Raw genomic sequence first — 21,160 nt, forward strand, 5'->3', positions numbered from 1 at the left:
TAATAAAGAAATCATTTGCTTCCGCCAATTGGTGTTCTTCAAAACACTTTTGGAGACATCTGATGGACTGTGCCGCTTAAAGGCATCACTCTATGAATCTGAGGTGGTACGGATTTCAGGTGGAGTATTCGTATACGGGATAGTAGATTAGGAAAGGGGTGATTTCGTCCATTTCTTCCTAATTGCCGTAAAAAACAGCCCGGAAAATACGGCTTTGGGCTTTCTGGCGCACTATTTTCTACAAGGAGTTCGACTGGAGCGCGCCAGCCTTGTGTGCGCGCCGCATCTTCCGGGCCGTTTTTTACGGCAATTAGGAAGAAATGGAGGGAATCACCCCCTCTCCATAGTCTCCCATCCCGTGTACGAATACTCCACCTGAAATCTGCACCACCTCAGATTCGTGGGGTGATGCCTTTAAACGGTAGATCAAAACTGGTCCACCCAACTTCAAGCGCGACCTTTTCTGAGCTTTCATTGAAAATACATTAATTATTTCAAGCGCCGAATTGTTAATGATAATTGTCATATTGAGAGAAACAGTTGAACATGAGAGAGTTATGGATAAAGCGAAGAAAAATGGAGACTTTCACTTTCACTGAGTATAACATGAGCATTATTACAATGCTTCCGTTCATAGCGCATAGTATTCTGCACGATTTCGAGAAAAAAAAAGATTACGGAAGATTTACGCGTGAATAATTGGTCTATGTCCACATTCCGAAAAATCCAAATCTGCACTTCACACACTTCTGCTTTCTTTTTTTGGTTAAATATAAATATTTTCCACATTAAAATATTTTCTGGTTAAATATTCACTGGAGTTCTTTATTATTGAAACAACGCTTTTTTGCTAACCACGTAGTCCGGAGACGATACAAAAAGTGCGTTGTTATCAATGGAATAATCCAGTTCTAAAAACAGCTGGTACAAGACGTTGCTCGATCTGTAGATCAATCAGATCCTGTTCTCTAGAGTGGTGGATAGTGTGCAGAGATTTGCTCATGTTACTTTTAGCTGTATGATTTTCAGGGGTGAAGGGAAATCATAGAAAATAAGAAGGATTGTTGTACAAAAAACGACTGCGCATAGGTGCTCACTCCACAGGCTCCGTAACCGTTCGTGCACAACACAAAACGAGGTTCGTGCAAAGCGAGACCAATTAAGTTGACCGATTCTCGCTTGTGATAGAGTTTTGCAAAGATCTGGACGAAAGATTTTGATCACTTTGTGGTCAGTGTTACTGGGAAAAGGAGTCAATCAATCGAAGGAAAAGAATAAAATGCAAGTGTGATTCTCTGACATGAAGAAATCAGAAATATTTTTGGAAGTACAGTCGCGCTTAAAAACAGATATGCACTGTTGCTGCTCGTGACAGTAGAACTCTCCTTGTACGTGTTAGTTCTGGCCAAACTACGATTAACCTACGTTACTTCTAATAACAAAGTAAGAAAAGCGTACACTCGGGAGGGAATTTATGGATAAAGAAGTGAACCAATAACAAACACAAAAAATGTGACTTGACAAGAGAAAAGGAATGAGATCTGATTGGTAATGTCAGTGGCAAAATGAAAGCAGTCCTGATGTAAAGTACTTTTTCCGTTTTCATAGCAAAATCGGATCAGAGTATATCTGGAAAGCTGGGAAAAGGAGTCAATCAATCGAAGGAAAAGAATAAAATCAAGTGTGATTCTCTGAGATGAAGAAATCAGAAATATTTTTGGAAGTACAGTCGCGCTTAAAAACAGATATGGACAAAGCTAAGTGATCTATGACTTTTGTCAGCAAAAATTGGTGCTACCAAACTTATTTCGCTCGAACGCAACTACCTTATCTGTGTTCCTCATCTTAAACCCTTTGTAGATTTAAAAACGACTCTTCTAGAATACCGTATACCTAATGTATATTTTTGGTTTTTTTCTCACTAGTAATGCACCTTTGAATTTGCTCGGTTTCGAGTGGATGGAGTCGCCTCGTCTGCCCTGGCGCATGATACCTTCGAATACCCACCGGGTTGGGACACTTTTAATCAGCATCGCCTGTTACTTGTAGTGCTATGTTTTTTTTTTGAAATAACGCCGCTATTGTGAATTCCAGAATAAATTGAAAGTTGAGACACATTTGAATTGACAGCACTGCGATGACACTCGCCTGGATCATAGAATTCGTCGTCAGTCGACATCGATCTTAGCATTAAACTCGAATCCGCCGATGCAGGACGACGTAACCGATCCGGAGATCGTCGGAACGCCTCGGCTGTGTAGCCTTCCTGAAAAGTGGCGGGTTTTAGAAAGATTGCCAAGGGTAGTACTGAGTTGACGAACTCTAGGTAGAGACACTGCGTATCTGCCTAGATTTCGATGTGATTTTTTTGACGTTTACAGAGGGGATCGCACACAATTTCAGCACAGAAAAACATTGTTATTGGTCACGTCAAATATCACAAGAAGACGAAAAAAAGGAGGGACTTAAAGAAACACGAATACCATTGCTACAAGGATGGGTTTTCAAATATTCATGGCAGTAGAGAGAAATTCAAGTGAGTTGGAAAGTTTCCTTAGGCATTCTTCAGAAGGGGAAAAAATTTTTGACAGAAACTATAAGTAAATACTCATACTGTGGTAATAGTGAATTATAATTACTGCGTTGAGAAATAAGTCGTGGAATTTTTTAAAACTCAGTTTTTAAACTCAGGGTTGCTCATAGAAACAAAAGCACATTTTATGCGGACAGTCTATTATCGTGGATGTTGGAGAAAAGAGCGGATACCTAAGCTTTTAACTTCATCAACCTCACTTTTCAAGACGCGAGTTTTGCGTTTGATTATTCTTATTCCATTTATTTGATAGAAGTTGATAGAAGTAAACTCAAGAAGATGTTTACTTCTTCAACTTTTCTTCACTCCATAAATATTTCCTAATCATGGAAGCATCTGGTGACTTTTGTAACACATTGCTGAACTCCCTGAACTCTATAGACGGGTGTAGCGCAATCGGTTACAGGTTCGGCAGTGGCTGTGCGATCGATTGGTGGTTCAAAATGGTCCCAGTGCCAACCACGTCTTTCCTCTCTCCGAGGTCCATAAATTGTCACCGAACTTGTCTGTGAGGATAAAATCGCTGACTTGATACACCGGCCAGAAGGCGTTGGCGCATCGCACGCGGATTGATTAGCGCCAGACACTTTATTCTTTGTCGTGCCGATCATAGGCTCTGTTGAGCGAAATGTTACTCACCTAAGAAATCTGCTCAGCTTCACGAGTTTGGGTAGCACTCTCCATTTTGAAGGGTTATCTCAAATCTCAAGATTTATGCTACACTTATCGTTCTAAAGGCGCTTATAGTTATTGGATATGCCTATATTTCCCTTGTGATGCGCCCAGAGTGCACTCCATAAATACACTTTGAGAAAGTGGAAACGCAAGAAAACATATTTTACTGATGATTGGGCATTTGCGTTATCGAATGATAAATTCAAACGAACTCTTCCTGCCAAAATTTCAAGAAGATGTAATCATCTTCTTGAGATTTTGGTGGTACTATGTTTTCATTTCATTCTGATCTATGTATATCTGAACAGTACCCTTTTATAATATATGCCATTTAAACAACAGTTTTATTTACGTAGCCATTCTTCCCCCATTGCAAGTCCGACCTGCTACCAGCGCGTAAAGGGCCCTGCTTTAACTAAACCCAATCAGGCGTTGGAGCCTACGCATTGGGAACGTACGAGCTAACCTGCACTGTTATATTTTTTGATAGATTCCCATACATTGCAAAAGGTAGTGTCCTCCAGAACACCGCCAAAGCCCCTAACCTGGAAGGTCAACTGGCTGAAGGGAGCATGGCATTTCTGGCAACAATCATTCGTTTTGTCAAGCTGAACTGTCGAAGACTTTCAAGTAAACTCCAACAAACCGCAGTGTCTAGGCTTCTGCGATATCTCTGTGTGCCGTTTGTTGTACTGCAGGAAACACGCATGAGAGATGCCCATTTGAGTGTCGTTTAAATAAATAAAAAAAGTAGATATTGGTGATTTTTGGAAGCGTCAACAGAATTGAAAATTACATAATATACTACGGCGATGCTGATGAGAAGTAGGTTGCTGCGCGATAGCTGTGAGGAACGATACAACAACCTGGTGGAGGAATTTGGCTCAACGTCGTTCAGATGCGCCTTTGTGCGACTGCGGGAGGACGTAAGCTCTGAATCGTAAGCGTCCACGAAACCGCTGAGAACAACAGTAAGGACGCCTTCTACGATTGAATCAATGGCTAAAGGCAAAAAAAACGATATAATCAATGCCTGGCATTGATACCTAAAATACCCAGCCAGCAGGTGGCCATCGGAATCGACGCAAATGCGAAGATGGGACTCGAACAACTACCCAATGTGCTAGGAAAATGGTATTATCCAGAGGAGCGCACGCCTGATAATAGTGACCAATCGACTTCTGTAAACAAACAAGCCTCATCATCGCTTCCACGATTAAGAGAAATCATCGACGCCATCAGCTCACGTGACGGGGATCAGCCCTTTTAACTCCTAAAGAGCACCACAAGCGAGAGATGAGGATTCTTAAACTTTGCTCGTAAGCTCGACTACGTTCTGACGAGAAACATTTCTCAGTCGGATATCCCGAAATCAAAAGTTGTTATGATGTTACTCGACTTCGACTCGGGCCACCATCCAATTCTTCTCAGCTTCGGGATACGGTTCCACGAAGGGATCCGAGAAGTTCCCCTTTCACCGAAAAACGACATGGCAGATCTGAAAGACGGAGAATGCGGAACGAAATTTCGCCAACGTGTGTTTATTCATGTTGGAGTGTGGATAAGAAAATGCGGTGCGGATTCCTTCGCAAAGTGCATCCAGGACGCTGCAAGGAAAACTTTTCAGCACTAATGCCGCGAAAGAAGTTTGCTTTTGCATCTGCGGAGACAAGATCCAGCTACAGTTCTGTAATGTGAGTCGACCGGCAAGCAATCTTAACTGGTGATGTCAACCTGGAAAAGCGCCTCAGAAACAAGTTGCGTCGTCAAGTGCAACACGACCGCGATTATGAGTGGACGTCAAGAGCGAAGTAGTTTGAAAAGACGTGAGAGGAGAAGAACCCGCGGAAATCATATGCTCCGCTGAAGCAGCATAGCGGTACCACGCTCTCCAGCCCTCAACACTGCCAATGGAGTGGCTGTCGGTGAGGCAACCTCTCCAATTTGGGAGGAGGAGGTCACTTCAAAACCTTGCTGAATAGTCAAGACGAGAACTGAATTCGAAAACGTTCATGGGCTGACGTAAGCGGTTAACGAGGAACCATCGATCGAGTCGGAGGTTCTGGTTTCTATCCAAAAGATGAGAAATGGAAAATCTGGTGGAGACGACGGAACTGACGCAGAAATTCTGAAATATCTTCCTACGTCTGGGATTCGTGAGAGGACCAATATCATCTACTCAGTATGGATAGATGAAAGCATACCTGACTCATGGAGACACGTCATTTTAATTTCCCCCCTCAAGAAGTTATCCGTCACGGACCCTAGGAATTATCGAGGAATCTCCTTGTTGCGTGTTATGTACAATGTTTTGGAGCGGATTATCCTGGACCGACGTAATAAGCATCGCAAAGAAACAACGCGTGACGAGCAAGCTGGCTTTCGTCAGCGTCGATCCGCGATTAACCAGGTGTTCATCGTTAGGACAGTGATCGAAATCTGGCAGCGCTATTCGAAGCCAATGCAATTAGCCTTTCTGGACTTTGAAACCGTTTTCGACTCCATTTAACGGGACCGTCTACTCAACGCGCTCCGCATCGATGGACTACCAGGAAAGTTCGTTCGCTTGCTTGATGACATGAATCAACGAACAACTGCTGCAGTTCGAACACCAGCCGGACATACATTACCGTTTGAGGTGGTAACTGGAGTAAGACAAGGGGCAGTGGCATGACCCTTCCTGTTCAACTTTGTCATCGATAGCATCATGCGAAAAGCATTCGATCAGTGCCCTGCCGACATCGTCTTAGCACAATCATGGTGCCCCTTGATCGATCTCGAGCCCGCCAGCGATGTTGTTATTTTCGGTGAAAGCAGTACGGAACTTCAACATGTAGTCAACCTTGTATCGAAGCTGCAGCCTGTGGACTAGGTCTATGCCCTGATAAATGTAAGCAGATGTGGATCTCTTCAAGACTCATGGAAATCAGGATGGACGGACGACCGATAGAACTCGTCGATGAGTTCTGTTGGGCTGTACGCTGAAAAGCAAGGACGGCACACCTCGGCGAAGATGCGAATAATCGCGTCAGGCGATGACATCAGCCCGCCCGTCAAGTCACTCTCCAAAGAGTTCCTTGCTGCCCTCGTTAAAGAAGACGTTCTAGAAAACCTTAGCGATAGAGCATCGTCAGCACTGAAGAAAGGCAATAAACGACGATGCTGCTGGTGGCAACGAAGCAGAAGTTGTGACTCTTTCGTGCTACTAGCGGCAGCTGTGAAACTTATTATTTAGACAGTCCACCTGTGCACTGTTCTCAAGTTTCCTTACTACCACATGTCGAGACTCAGAAAGAAGGATAACTTATTCACTAACTGTCGGCTAAGGCAATTCCAATATTCCCGTGAAACATTACATCCACATAATAAAAAATGAGAAAAAAAATGTGGCGTGATTCGACACATAGTCGGCACCGAGTGTGTTCAACCAGAGAGTCGCGATCCGCTTTCGATTAGGATAAAGCAGGAAGGAAGAGATCTGTCATAAAAGAAGAGTGGGCAATGCGGAAGACGCGTCGCGCTCACTCTATCGTATAAGTTTGATGTCGACTGCACTCTAATCACTGTTAAAATATGGATAAATTATATCTCCTCTGTATCTCTCTGAAAAAGCTGTATCAGGTGATTTTCAGTGTCGGTGTAAGTGTCGCCAGTCAGAAAGCAACGGGAGAAGCAAATATTCTTCTGATAATGAACCTAATGACATTGTCCTGATCCTAGTGAAACCTTCTTCACTAACCCGTCAACTTCGTTTTTCCTTATATTTTCTAATAATCAAAGATGTGATGAAAGGTAACCTACTTTGCTTCAAATACCCTTGTAGAGTCATGACTTACAATCTCTTAAGTGTTAGTGAACCACAAATAGCTGGCCCAACCTTGTTTGGTAGTAAGGATAGTAAGAGGAAGAAGAGCCGACAATTCATGCAAACAGAATAGCTTGGCTCGCACATGCATAACTGTAGCATGCGGAAATACTTGGATCCCACATGACCTGTCCCTTCTTCAACTTCCTTTTACGTCACCGAATTCTGAATCTACCTTATGGGCATCGCTCCGGAGGTGAGAGCGCAAAGGACACTTCTCGGTATTCACGCTTCAAAGCTAGGAATTCATTGATTTTGAAAACAGATGAACCTCCCAAAAGTGTTATTTCCAGATATTTTGCAATCCTTTTCGGAATTTTTTTCTCTGTATTTATTTTTTGTTCAACTTAAATGAAATATTATATAGAAGCAGCATTTTCAACATTTTCAACTTCCTGAACTTGCTGAGAAATGAAGAACGCTCAGTGAGCAGATGGTACTTTTTAACCAGAAGTCTCTTGTTCAAGAAATAAACGGAAAAAAAAGAAAATTCTTACAAGTTCTCGAGAAGAGATTTACGAGAAAAGGAAGGTTTTTGAGATTGTGAGATTAAGACGAATTTTCGCAGGGAAGAACAAACATCCATGATGAAAGCCTCTTTTTCAAAGAATCGTAATCACACTGGACGAAACATCACATTTTTAAATAATTTTTTTTCAAATACCATACCAAATGTCTGAGTGTAAGAAAATGAAATAAAAGCTCATCAGATTAATCTTCTGGTGCTCTTACGTCCGAGGTGTACTCTTGACGCACGGAAGAAGAGAAGATGGAAGCAGCCATTTAAGACCTAGCAACAGATGAACAGCAATGAAGCCATGTCTCGTATGTTTTTGTACGTTGAAGGAAGACCCGAGGCGACTTATTCTACGGACAGTAAATTAACCTACGTGAGCTGGCAAATCGGATAAACGTGTGCAAAAGATGCAGTCTTTGGAGTTAGTCAATCCGTTCTGGATGCGCCAACACGTTCACTTCGATCCATAAGTGTTCGACGTTTCACGAACGCATGTCCAGCCTACACAATGACTCGAGGGTTCTGACCGATGTACGTGTTTCTAGCCTCTCAAATAAAAATCTGGCACCAATCCATCGACCCCGGGGGATGAAAGGCTTGGTTGGCATTAGGGCGGTTTCGAACCACCGATCGATCGTGCCGTCACAGCTGAATCTCCCACTGCGCCACACCCGCCCATATACTCGGATAGACGGCATGTTTTCCCTTCCGCACTGAAATGCACACCAGTGATCCACTCACTATGTCAGTCAATCGTGGATCAGCTCCCAAATCGATAAGCGTATCGTAGATGGCATTCGGCTGTGCGGCAGCATAGTGAATAGCAGAGCGGCCAGCCTAGAACCAAGACACTATGAATCCATAAGTTTCCATAAGAACGCAAATAAAGAATGCCAGAAAAGACATCTACCTGATCAGGAAGATTGATCGCATGCGGGAAATCCATCGCTATGAATTCTACCATTTCATGTCGTTCTTTAAGGACGGCAACGTGTAATAAGCGCATTCCTTTGAAATGAATTATATTTTTTCCTTTTTCAATGAGCTTCTAGAATCATCTATACAAACGATTGGCACAGAAAAGCCACGTTCTCGACGTCGCAGTCAATTAAAGGTAGCATAAAAAGAATCTGACGTGGTATGTTGCCTTTAATAAATTACCATAAGCGAAATAATGCGAGATGATCGCCCCAGTCTGCCCTAAGTGTGGACTGCGAGAAAAACGCATCGCCACCTCACAACAGAAAAAAGAAAAAAGTACAGTTCCCATTAGAAATCATGCAGTTAACGGAGTGGTCCATGACAGATGTGCTTTTGACAAATACGTATGTTTTCAAAATTTCAAACAAATTCAGTTTCAGCTTGTAATATGCTGTTATCAGAAGCCCAAAGGCATCTAATAATAGCGTATAGACTAATAAAACAAGTAGATGGTAATTCTGTTCACAACAATACGATTTACATTCAAAATGATATGACGAAATTATTTCAAATTCAGTTATTAATTAATAATTTGCCAGCTCAAGACCTATCAAATATTTCAATCAGAGCTGTGTCGTTCACAAGTTGCAGCATGCGTTTTTCCGCAAAGATGTTACACTTGAACGAAGCTAACCTCTAGGATCTCTTGCCTTTACCACATCGTCGTCGATTACTTGCTGAAGACGTCTCATATTATTCTTTTCCACCGCATCCATTGCCGAACTTAAGCGTTGCTGAAAAACGTAAACATTTTTCGGTAGGAATAACTTCACCAAAAACATCAATTTACCATAATTTAACACTAACTTTACCAATTTTCTCGTTCTTAGTTCATGGTGTGTATTTAGGTAATCCTCACAGCTTTTTTTTTTGTGGAAACTTAATTAAGATAACTTAACTTAATTAACTGCTAAAAATTCCTTTGCAATTGCAATTGAAATTTTATCATTCTCTTAGCGAAAAACATTTTTGAACAGGTTCAATTCACCGAAGATCCTTCATTCTCGAGAACCACTGAAACAATAACAAAAGTGAACACGCTCGTACAAACCTCTAGAAAACCGCAGCGAAGGAATTATGAGGGAAAAAGTTATGAGAAAAATACAGCAAATAAGCATGGATGTAGGAACCTTCCGGATTGATTTTTATCTTCTTTCATCTTCTTTCCAGGTCTACGCATACGCATACGCATACACAATGTAAGTGAGAATTATTACATAGGCAAGAGTTCAGCTAGCGCAATGAAGAAAAATCCTTTTTGAATGTATGCAGGTCCTCAAAAAATTCAATTTTATCCATTAATGCTTTAAAGAAGTGGCCGTGTAATAATTAGGAAGAGGCAAGAGTTGTTCCTTTTCCATGTGGTCTTCTCATCCAGCAGACTCCTTATTATTTCGAAGAAATGCGTTCGCCCATTTACTTAAGTAGTTAATTTTTAAGTGTTTTTAGTTTAGTACTTCCTCGTAGCAGATTTTATCCTATAGTCATTTCCGCTTCCCTCCTTGATTTGTGAACGTAGACGTTCCACGAACCTGCAAATTCTTGAAATCTCCAACGTGTCTAGCCAAGGCGTCATTGGACGGATTCCGTCGTACTGTAGCCCAAATTTGATCCGCCTTTCCCTCCATTTGGATCTGCTCCAGTATCTATAGAAAACATAGAACACCGGGAATAGTGATCGATTGATCAGAAAGTTGCGCCAATAGGGGATTTTCAAACGGGAAGAGTCATACGTCAAATTCAGCTAGACTGAAATCAATGTTGAGGATGCGTCTGGATACTTCATCGTCGATATTCGTCGACATCGACACTCGTGGTGGTTTATCCCTGCAAATCCTTGCACTTCCAATGGAAACAATACCCTAATAAGGTCAACGAAAAAAAAACGACAGTGTCGACTACTACTTCTATTAATTATTAGCAAGGCTCACTTCATTAGTTTCGAATCGGAATGCGCGTGTTGAAACCTGGACTGATGAAGAACTCGAGTTCTTGAGCCCTGTAATGATGTCATCAACACGAAGACAGCTGTTCGGCAACTTCGAAGGGAGCGTTGGAGAGCAAATAAGGAAATTTAGAGCTTATCTGCGGATATGCATCACATGAATCTTCGCTGATATGTTTACTGTTATGAAACGTGTCGCTGCTCAGCTATTTTCCATGGTGAAGGATTTACTAATATTAGTGGCAAAATTATATCGTAGTCTGTAGGAAGGAGTAAAAGTGGGATGGATAGGATGTGATCTTGCGAGATTTTGCAGAAATTCTGTTCTGCTGCTCACTTTTGATAGGTCACCTTCTTATATTCCTTTTTTTAGACCATCAGCTCACTGCTATGAAGAGAGCTCAGCTAATTACTTGTACTTTTAGAGTAGATTACACGTGTCTTTGATTTTTCCAGGCTCTGAAGAAGGCGACGACGCCGAAACGTTAGCCAGAATAAAGATCAATAACAATCTTGGTTCTGCTTAAAAAGTAGTACACAATCATACTTCTACTTTATCTGAAAAGGAGAAGAAAAACTCCGCAGAAAACCCTGAGAGTTCCGTTATCGCGGTGAGTCGGATCAGTTTTTCTGCGATGACAAGATGAGGGACCATCAAATCTAAGATATGCAGAGAGAATGCTAAATCCTACAAACCGTTGACCTGCGCACCCATCTTTCAGTCAACAAATTGACAACCGAACTCTTTTTATCTCACGTATACATGGGGCCGGAGCGTTATCCTTGATCTCTTACATACGATCTTTTGCAGGCCAAACCATCCTCAGTGGTAGTATTTTGTAATAACGTCATTCTGCTTACTTGTTGATAGTGTTTCATCTGTTTTTCACATAATAGTGCAGGGGCAGAATTACGTACGTGATTACGTATTGCTCAAACGCCTGAATGCATTCGACACACCGTATTGCGGGTCGTAAGTGGGTTGAATTTATTCTCGTTAGGGCACATACCACTTACTGTCATCCCATTTCAAGCCATAAACCTCAAGGGAGGCAGGATGCTTACAGAAGGTTATTATCTAGTAATAACTCATTTGCGGTCATGCTAAATCATTAACGGTTGGACCGCAACCCTTCATAAATGTGTTGTTTCTGACGAAATGAGATGAAAGAATTTAATGACTTGTTTATATGATATAAAGACAGACTAAAGTCATAACTGTAAAGCGAGGGTACGTTCGAATTTCGAACAGTTTATTATTAGACGGTGGGTGAGTGTAACGCAGTCGGAAAGAGGTTTCGCCGTGACTGCACGATTGATCGACGATGGTTCAGCACTGCCCTAGCCCCAACCAAGTCTTTCTTCCCCTCGGAAGTCCATTAATTGGTACCAGACTTCTCCGGTGGGGGAAAAACCTTGATCTGATACATTGGCTAGTCCCATACAATGCAAGTCACTGTATACATGCTATACACGCGTTCGTACACCTCACACATTCTGAATTGAAGTGAATACGTTGGCGCATCCAAAGCGGATTGATTAACTCCAGACACATTATCCACTTTATCCTTCATTAGATCATGGAACTCACTAGTCAACTCAAAAACAAATTATTTCTTCATAGAACGAGCTGAAATGAGCTCACGAGTGACCCCGAAAATGTACCTCAAAAATCCATTTAATACCGGCATGACACATTTATGTATCATCTTTCACCGTCACATATATATGCTATATGATGTTATATTGATTCAAGGGAAGTCTTACGGTATTTGCGGCTACCTAATAAATGTACTAATTGTTTTATTTAGTAGAGGCGTTGGCGTAAGTTCCTCATGGTTCAGTAGCGTAAGGAATCTTGCAAACATCATAAAAACTCAGTATTAGTCGAAATTCAGCAAGTTAATGGCAATTTTAAATACTTAGAAGAAAAAATGAAGAGTCTTCCTTTATCACGTGGAACAATGTCCGATGATGTTGGCATGCAGCTTCACGAAAAAGAAATAAAGATGATGAAGGAAGACTTTATGAAGAGTTGCCAAATATTTAATCTGTTCTGTAACTTGGCTATTACTTGTAACTTTTTTCGGACACATTTTTTTCTCGGACGACGCGTTCGGGCAACTGAAGTTCCAAAAAAATACGCGTAGTTCCAGCGGGTATGTATGTAAAAAAAACTTCTTAGTTGTCGATGTGTTAACGTCTCTAAATCTCAAAGTCTCGACTTACATCACGTCATGATTAAACGCTATTGACCTCAAATTCATTAAGAAAGTCTTGCTCTACCGTAAAGATTAGTATACATTCCAATAACGTTGGTGCAGGTAACATATTACAGCTAATGGGTAATATGCAGATAACAATTTTTGACGTAGGTCGACAAATTACATTAGTAATAACTTCACCTCACTTTTCACTTCAAATTTTAGACAAAACGTGAATGAAAGGAGAAAATCAACGGATTTGTTTCAAATCCATGAGCTAAATAGAAAGAAAACGAAATGGAGTTGCGAAGATTGCGGAACATCGTAGGTGAAAATAGAAGCACCACACAGTAACGAAATCTTCCTGGAAAAACACATACATAGCGCCACGAGTAGATAATATTGGATGGTGCAAAAAAGTGATGGTACATTATTAATGTAGGGAATGGAAAACACTGGAAGTGAATATCATAGGCGTACGGTAACTTACGCATCCAACGTATTTTGGAAATTTACTTCAACGAAACAAAAAATCGAATTTCAAGAATTAAAAGATCTCCTATATCCCCGTGGACCATCAAATTTGAACAAAGATCTCCTATATCTTTATTGAAAGATCAACGATCCTATACAAAGAAAGTGGTTCGACGAAGATCACAACACATAAGTTTCATTGCACCATATGAGTAATCTAAGATATATTCAATCATTAAAGAATTTATCTAAAATGTAGGAGAACACTTCAACAAATAGCGAAAAACTTGAAGCTGGTATACTTCTATTTCTATTCTATTTCTACTTCTGTTTCATTCTATTTCTATTACTTCTTACTTGAAGAAGGCCTGAAGCTTGGAAATTGGAACAAAAATATGTGTTCCCTTTATTATTATTTATTTTATTATCATTTATTATATTATTGTTTATATACTATTATTTCATTTTCTATATTATTATTCATTTATTTCCCTTACTCCATAAGTTCTCCTTCTCAGTGTTGTCGTTCTCACAGAGTCACAGCCAATATTATTCTTGTATGAGAAGACGTTAAAGAAGGCAAACAAAATTTATTTCGTTCTCTAAAATCCTCAATGTCTGCGCAATTGATAATGGATTTTTTTTTAGCAAAGATGACAGAGCCCACTAAGGATCATGTCCTGGCAGAGAGAATGAAAGAAAATGAAAAAAATGTGTAGCGATCGAGTTAGAACTCCGAACTTTTGCATCTTTAATTTGCTGTTCAAACTCAACTTAACAATTCTCTTCATGCATGTTTCCAAAATCTCTTCAATAGAACAATACTTGAATGTATAAAAATGAAAACAATGCCATCAAAGAAATTTAGAAAATCAGTCAAACAAGGGTTACTTCTACACAAATTCCATATTTTCCTCACTGCTGCTTTGACCTAAGAACCTCACTGAATACAGAACTTGAGATGTTGTTTGTTGGTGAAATTATTTAGATTTCGCTCGGTAGCAACTGGCCGATACTATTGTCGAAGAACTACCGAATGGAAGGAACACATTAGCGGCCCAAATTTATAGATTACGAATTTTCTAAAAGAAGTAACAACGATATAATATGGATAAAATAAATGTAAAAAAAGGATAAAGTCCTGGCGTTAGACAACTCTTTTGGGATGACTTCAGTTTAGAATCGTGTAAATTTATTGACGCGTATGTGGTTTATAAATTAATTATCTACTCTGTTATTTTTGTCCTCGCTATCCTCCCAGATAAGTACTGCACAAATTTTTCAACCTCAGCGGGTTGGAAGGGTTGATTGGATCCAGCGCGGTTTCGAACCATCAACCGTGCAACCGTCGTAGCAGAACCTATTACCAGTTCAACTATACCCACCCAAACATAAACATCCATACTTGAAAAATTCTGGAATATTTTCCTTGTTAGAGCCAACCCATTTGATGTAATATGCTTTTTTTAAGAGTAATACGTCAGTTTTCCGTTTTTCAAGGGACCTTCTATTAATAAAGGATAAAGGATGAAGGATAAAGTCTCTGGCGTTAATCAATCCGCGTGGGATGCGTCATTCACTTCAGTTCAGAGTCGTTTGGGGTTCACGAACGTGTAACTGGCCTATACAATGACTTGCGGTGGCTAAGTCAAGTCAGTGTTTTATCCTCCTTTAGGTTTAGTGTTTCCAAGTCTGGTACCAATTTATCGAGGGAGAAAGGCTTGGTGAGCACTAGGGCGGATTCGAACCTCCGATCGAGCAGCGGAACCTCTAACCGACTACGCTAGGACCCATCCTCTTGTATTAATAAGAAAATTAAAAGATCCAGTCCAATGACCAGCCAAAGAAAAATCATGTATGGAGCTTAAAAATAATTAATGTCGAAAGGAAGTGAAATAATGCCAAAAACGTAGGTCATTCAAAAAATTATTCACAACAACTAGAACTAGATGTTCGAAATCAACAAAATTTTGTGTTTAGCTCAAAGAGAAGCATTTCTTTGGAAATATTCTTGTTCGGATGCCGAGCATAAATGAACACAAGCATATGATGATGAGTGCGCCTCGAACTTCTTACAACCCTCACACGATTTCCGTTTATCTCTCCAGGTGTCGTCTGCTGGCGCCATCAATTAGTGCTAAGTGAGGATTAGCAGACGATTCATGCCATCGAATACGAGATGATGTTATCTCACATCTCACATCCGCATGATTGATTCATGCAGCCATTTAAAGCAGGCGGAATGAAAGGCACTCCTTGCTGAGAATACTAGAGCTTTCAGGATACTGTGCTTAATGCTTCTCCACGTAAGAAGGTTTACTTCTCCAGAATCATCACTAGTAGCGTATATTTATACAGCGTAATGGAAATTCGTAGACTCTAGACCTAGGCTGATGAACTCACCCTTCGGTCACTTAGCTGCTTGGTTGTCAACGGCGGCACACCGTTTACGTAATCTTTCGGGACACGGCCTTTCTGGAATACTATACTATGTAATTTGTAGAATTCACGGCATTTGGAAGAAAAATTAAGCAAAAACAGACAGCCATAGATTTTTGGTTTCTGTTTTATTCCCTATAAAATGATGTATGGGCGAGCACAGCTCATAAATAACCCAGAACTGACTGGAACAAGATGGATAAACGCATACGAATATGTACAAAAAACGTTCTCCTCTGTAGTTGTACTCACAATATGACCTGGTACCTTGGTCATGTCTTCTTTTAAGAACCTACTTCTAATGATTTGATGAAAAAAAAGACCAGACAAATACTTCGAAGGATGCCTGACGGCTACTTTACAAATTTTGATTGAATTGAATTAGAATTGAATCAAATTGAAAATCTAGTGGAATTTGAATAAGTGCTCAGTGGATCGTAGAACAGTGGTTTCGGAAATTCCACCACTGTTGTTGGGTTCAAGGCTCTTCCTGATTATGTGTAGGCCAAAAAAGGAAGTGAAAACGTCAAGCCTCAAAAATATGTACAACAACTGTAGAGAAGATAGTCCCTATTTTTTGGCTGGAGTAATCTCATCTTACCTTTAGAATAGCTCTTCAATCCTTCGCCTCGAAATGGTTATGGGAATGTCGGAGTTGTATAAAAATTTATTACAAATTTTAATTGTAAATTTTGAGGAAAACCTTCCCTTTGGCGGTAAGAGAGCATACAAAAAGAAGCGTTTACAGAATGCGCACTGTTTTTTTTTTCATTCAGTCAGCTTTGATTGTGTTGGATGTATTGTATGATTTAGGAATAAAGTTTGTTTACCCAAGTTTGAGGTCACTCCAAGAAAGAAAAAAAACAAGAATCAAACTCCCGCGTGCCTATTTCGAGGGACAGAAATTCCGCACAACAGTTCATAGTTAAGAATAGCGCTGCTCTGCAGATAAATTATAGATAAAAAGTCTGCAGAGAGTTTCCCAAATGAAGCTAAGCTGGATTTCCTCTAATATTTATAGTATTTCCTTTCTAGTACTTTTCGTAGAGTAATCGAAGTTTGCAAATTCAGAAACATGTCTTATGCCATGGCTGAAAACACTTGCTGAAAAAACTCGCCTTGTCTTGAACCGTTTCAGCCTCTGGACACAAATTTGAGAGGTAGTCAATACATCCCTGGTGACCTCGCCTGCAAGGGAAAGAATACAATGGAACGGATAATCATAAATTACTGTGGATATTAGGTCTAGCAAGAGATAAAAATGTAGCAAATGTACATTAAAGAATTCAATCTAATTTTTAGTCTGAAGTTGACTCCTTGAAATTTATTTGAACTTTGTTTGGTAACAACTTTATCACAGCAGCATAATCAACACCCACCTATAGGCTAAATGAAGAGGTGTTCGCCCTTCAGAATCTCTACATAAAGCCATATCTTTCCGGAATAGTAGCTGTTTTAGCGTACGCTCGTCTTCAGCCATAATTGCATCCCAAATGCCCAGAATTTTTGCCTACAAACCGAACATTAAATGTTAAACAAAGAAAGAAGAGATAGAAATTGAAGAAAATTTCAAGATGTGGAATTTACACGATAAGAATTCGTGGATATAAGCAGGCGTGTATGATTCACCCGGACAGAATTCGTAATTCATTGACATGCAATCTGACCAAGGAAGTTTCTTGCTAAGAAGCTGGAATGAATGTTCTGTGCATGATCAAGAGGAATCCGTAGCCGGTTCACTTCATTTGCACTATAGTTCATATTCCTATTCCATTATCGTATAATTTATATTTCATATTTATTTCATTCCATGTTCCTCTTCTTATTTGCCGCTATTTGTACTTTCTCCTGAACTTTTTTTCTCGCCTATTCGGTACATATGAGCAGATTCTCCTCTCAATCAGCTAAAAACGACAAGAACGGCTATTTGAAAAAAATCACAAGTAAAAAAAGTTAGTTGGAAATGTTTGAAAAAGTGAGAAGGTATGCGTACCAATTCTCGAGAAGCCTTATTCTTCACAGAGTAGAAATCCGAGTACAAAACGTGAAGAGTTACGGGAATGTTCTAACGGGCACATGCTGGTTCATGTTTGAGGAGTTCATGTGTACTAACATTCTACGAGAAATAGAAATTTAAAATCTTTGGGGATTTTGAAGTTTTACTATTTAATTTTATTGAGATGCCCCGCTACTCCTAAATCCAAGAGTGTACGAGCGATTCCGGCGAAATTCGACCCAGAGAAACAAGTAAAGCCAAAGTAGACAGTTTCAAAACAGAAAGAAAAAAGAACAACAAAATGAAGATCCTCATTTACCGTACCTGTACTTGAGCGAGTCTGCCAATGATCTCCTCGTATTGTGGCATAGTCGGAACGGCGGAGAGATCCAACTCTCCCTGTATGATCATTTGAGTCAATACTGATTCGGACAACGAGGAAAAAAGATGCTCCCATTCGTTCGACATGGTGTATGGGTCTAAATTGAGTAGAATCTGCTGCAGTCTCATTCGTTAGCCGAATAGCTGTTTAGAGATAAACGTGCCGTAAGACAGGATAAGTCTGATTTGGAAAAGCCGCTTAGTATCTTAGTCATGATGCGATATCTAATTTACTCACAATCAACCATCCCATCAGAAAAAAATACTCTAGTGATGTCTCAGAAAAGGGAAATAGTATGGATCTAATGAAAATCCCAACGTTCCGAAAAAAAAATTGACTCACATTTGTTTTGACAACGAACTCGTTCGATATCGATAAGTGAAGGATCGTGGCGAATGTCCAGTGGTGTGAAACCCTCATGATCTTTAATTCAAATTTCTAAGTATCCATTAATGGGATGTCACTTCGATTCAGATGGAACCCCATTAACGGCACGGCAACGGACATCCACATGCTGCGTTGCACTTTTTCACAGTTGTTTTTCTTTCTCCGAAGAACAGAAAAATTTTAATGAACACATTTCTACACACTTCTAGATACAGGGACAAAGGAAGCGGAGCATTTGAACCCAAAAGTTTGAGATTGGAAGATTGCCCGGTCCATTTTTCTTGGTTTTATGAAAGATTCTTTCGCCATTTCTCATACGAATGGAAAGATCACGATGTCCAACAGCAAAACTCCGGAATTATCACGATTTTATTCAGGCAGCTTTCATAAGCAAAGAGATAGTATTAGTTTCAGAACAAAATCCTACCTCCATCTATCCAAAACCCAAAAAAATTAGCACTATGTACATACGTGGATTTTTTGCGAATGGTGCACTTTTTTTGTTTCATAACGACTTATTGGAGGCATATCTAGTTGGAAATTAAACTGAATTACGAAAGTGGCTTTAACTAAACTGTTTCCGCTTGCAGTAATTGAAAACCCTTATCTGTGAAATAGGTCTTCATGCACTTTCTCAAAGTTTTTTTAACGTCAGGTTCTTGAGATCTACTTTAGAACTCCATCTAAATTTAATTCTCTAAATTCATTAAGATGAAACACCTAACGTAAGTTATCTTAATGGGTTTTAATTCGTTGCGCCCAAATGAAAGACCGAAAGAAAGAAAAAACGTAACTTTGCGTACCAATGTTTTTTTTTTGTGAGAAAACATTAGTAAAAATGGTGCAGTTGGCGTGAAACAGTTCAGAAATATGATATTACTAGCTATCTTACAAAATTAAATATCATCAGGTCCACAGAAAACCCGGTTCGACACAATTTTTATGATCAATTAAACGGACACAACAGGTTTGTTCTCTCTCTGTAGTACGCCTCGAACCCATCACAGCACTTAGAACACTCAGGAACCATGCAAACACACCTTCAGCTGGAGAATTCTGCATATTCTCATTCTTTTTACCTCGAGTTCTCAAGGACACATATACAATAACCACGATAAGTCTTCGCCAGAAAATGGAAAAAAAGCGGATCTTCGTTTCTTTTTCTTATTTTTCGTAACTTAATTCATTTTGCTGTATATCGTTTGACATGGACCTGAATCAGTCCGTGAATACGAGATCTACCTACAAAGCTTCTTTCTATGTACTTCTGAAAAACTTCTACAAACGCATTTATTTTCAAAACTACCAGCAGATCCAGACTAGAAGACTAAGCCCTTTCATAACTGCGCCATGAGGATATATGATATTTGGTGAAAACGAAATGAAAAGTGAAGTTATAGTTAAATATTCGTAAAGTAGACGTCACCATGAGCTTTGGTATCCCGTTCATGAGTGTATTTGAGAGTTCTAAGATTTTCAGACGTTGGAAGAAATGGCATGATTAAGTCTTGTCTTCCTAACTGGAAGAGATTTGGTACGGAATTTTATTGAAAAACCATTTATTTTCGACAAAATTCTCACGCATTAGCTCTCGCATGAGCACTTCAGCATCTTACCATCGCCAGAGCTGTGTGATCCTTCCAGTTTTTTCTTGTCACATTATATTTGAAATAAATGGAGAGTAATGACACATCCATAGGACAGCCAATCGTAAGAATCGGAATGAAGTGCTTTTAAAAACTCGGGAAAAAGGAAAGTTACGAGAAAAATCACAGAAAAACAAGTTTGCAAGGTTCCAAAACGGGTAGTTTTTGTGCCTTCTTTCCAGAAGGACATCCAGTTTTGTCCGTAGGAGTTCTTCTGCCCACCGTTCGTTTCCAATTCTGTCATTCTATAACTGGTTGGGGTATTTACGGACAAGAGCAACTCTTCACAATTTATTCCCAATCCATATAAATAATTTATAATTTGAATTCGACCTTGAGCATATTACTTTTTGTTCTGGTAATCCTTTTTTCAAGCTTTCGAAGGCATTCTGAAATCATAAGAATCGGATGAGTAATAACAGATCCATAGTTAATCATAAGAATCAGAATGATTTTTATGATTAACTATTCTATGGGTGTCTCATTACTCTCTATTTGCTTCAAATAAAACGACGCATGAAAACAATGGAAGAATCGCCTAGCTGTGGCGTGAAATGATTGGTGGACCCTTCCGAGCCAGTGATGAGTGATTGCGTTATGGGTAGCCGGACTCCGGAGAAGAAATTTCAAACTTCACAAGTTCAGTTGAGTTCGATATTGTTCGATGATGAATTCTTTCACCAGCGAAATTGTCTGCTTCAAGTATGGAAATGTTCTGTAAAAGCTACGGAAGTTTTGCCAAACCTTAAAGAGGGAAATCTAAAGAAATACCACGTTCCTGAATTGAAACATTTAGCATAGTAGGTCACCGACAACTACTCAAATATCCGATTAAGTAGTGAAAAAGAGCAGAGTTGTGAGTTTGGTCTCGAAAAAGCCGCGTAATTTCCAAAAGAAAAAGCCGTTCGAAATCGAGATGCTGCAGAAAATAGATAGCTCTCTGATAAAATCCCGTACCAAATTTTTTCCAGCCTTGAAATGTGCCACTTCCGCTAGGTCCAAAAGTTTAGAGATATACATAGGATTTTAGAAATATGCATAGGATACCAAAATGCT

The 21,160-nt window shown here is 39.8% G+C and overlaps 2 protein-coding genes across 8 annotated transcripts in view; one reads left to right on the forward strand and one right to left on the reverse strand.

Annotated features, from left to right (window-relative positions):
- The window catches only part of RB195_009591 (uncharacterized protein), a gene marked incomplete at both ends in the record, with an annotated part of 42,595 nt that overhangs the window by 19,605 nt on the left and 1,830 nt on the right, over nt 1-21,160 (reverse strand). For 5 of the 7 annotated variants that reach the window (XM_064190207.1, XM_064190205.1, XM_064190202.1 and 2 more), the window contains 12 exons: nt 2,149-2,266; nt 8,392-8,487; nt 8,561-8,658; nt 9,266-9,365; nt 10,164-10,277; nt 10,365-10,458; nt 10,563-10,630; nt 15,658-15,729; nt 16,812-16,881; nt 17,073-17,203; nt 18,014-18,168; nt 18,414-18,494. In XM_064190207.1, coding sequence (XP_064047785.1) covers nt 2,149-2,266; nt 8,392-8,487; nt 8,561-8,658; nt 9,266-9,365; nt 10,164-10,277; nt 10,365-10,458; nt 10,563-10,630; nt 15,658-15,729; nt 16,812-16,881; nt 17,073-17,203; nt 18,014-18,168; nt 18,414-18,494 — 1,197 coding nt within the window. Of the gene's footprint in view, nt 1-2,114; nt 2,267-8,391; nt 8,488-8,560; nt 8,659-9,265; nt 9,366-10,163; nt 10,278-10,364; nt 10,459-10,562; nt 10,631-15,657; nt 15,730-16,811; nt 16,882-17,072; nt 17,204-18,013; nt 18,169-18,413; nt 18,495-19,498; nt 19,521-21,160 lie in introns of those variants that run through there. The other 2 variants (XM_064190204.1, XM_064190206.1) reach the window with 2 other exon arrangements.
- On the forward strand, nt 6,228-6,503 carry RB195_009592 (uncharacterized protein; the record flags this gene model as incomplete). The annotated part of the gene is made up of 1 exon (XM_064190210.1): nt 6,228-6,503. The coding sequence occupies one exon, from the start codon at nt 6,228-6,230 to the stop codon at nt 6,501-6,503; it is 276 nt and encodes a 91-aa protein (XP_064047793.1).

This window comes from Necator americanus, chromosome III (genome assembly GCF_031761385.1).
Source record: "Necator americanus strain Aroian chromosome III, whole genome shotgun sequence".
NCBI lineage: Eukaryota > Metazoa > Nematoda > Chromadorea > Rhabditida > Ancylostomatidae > Necator > Necator americanus.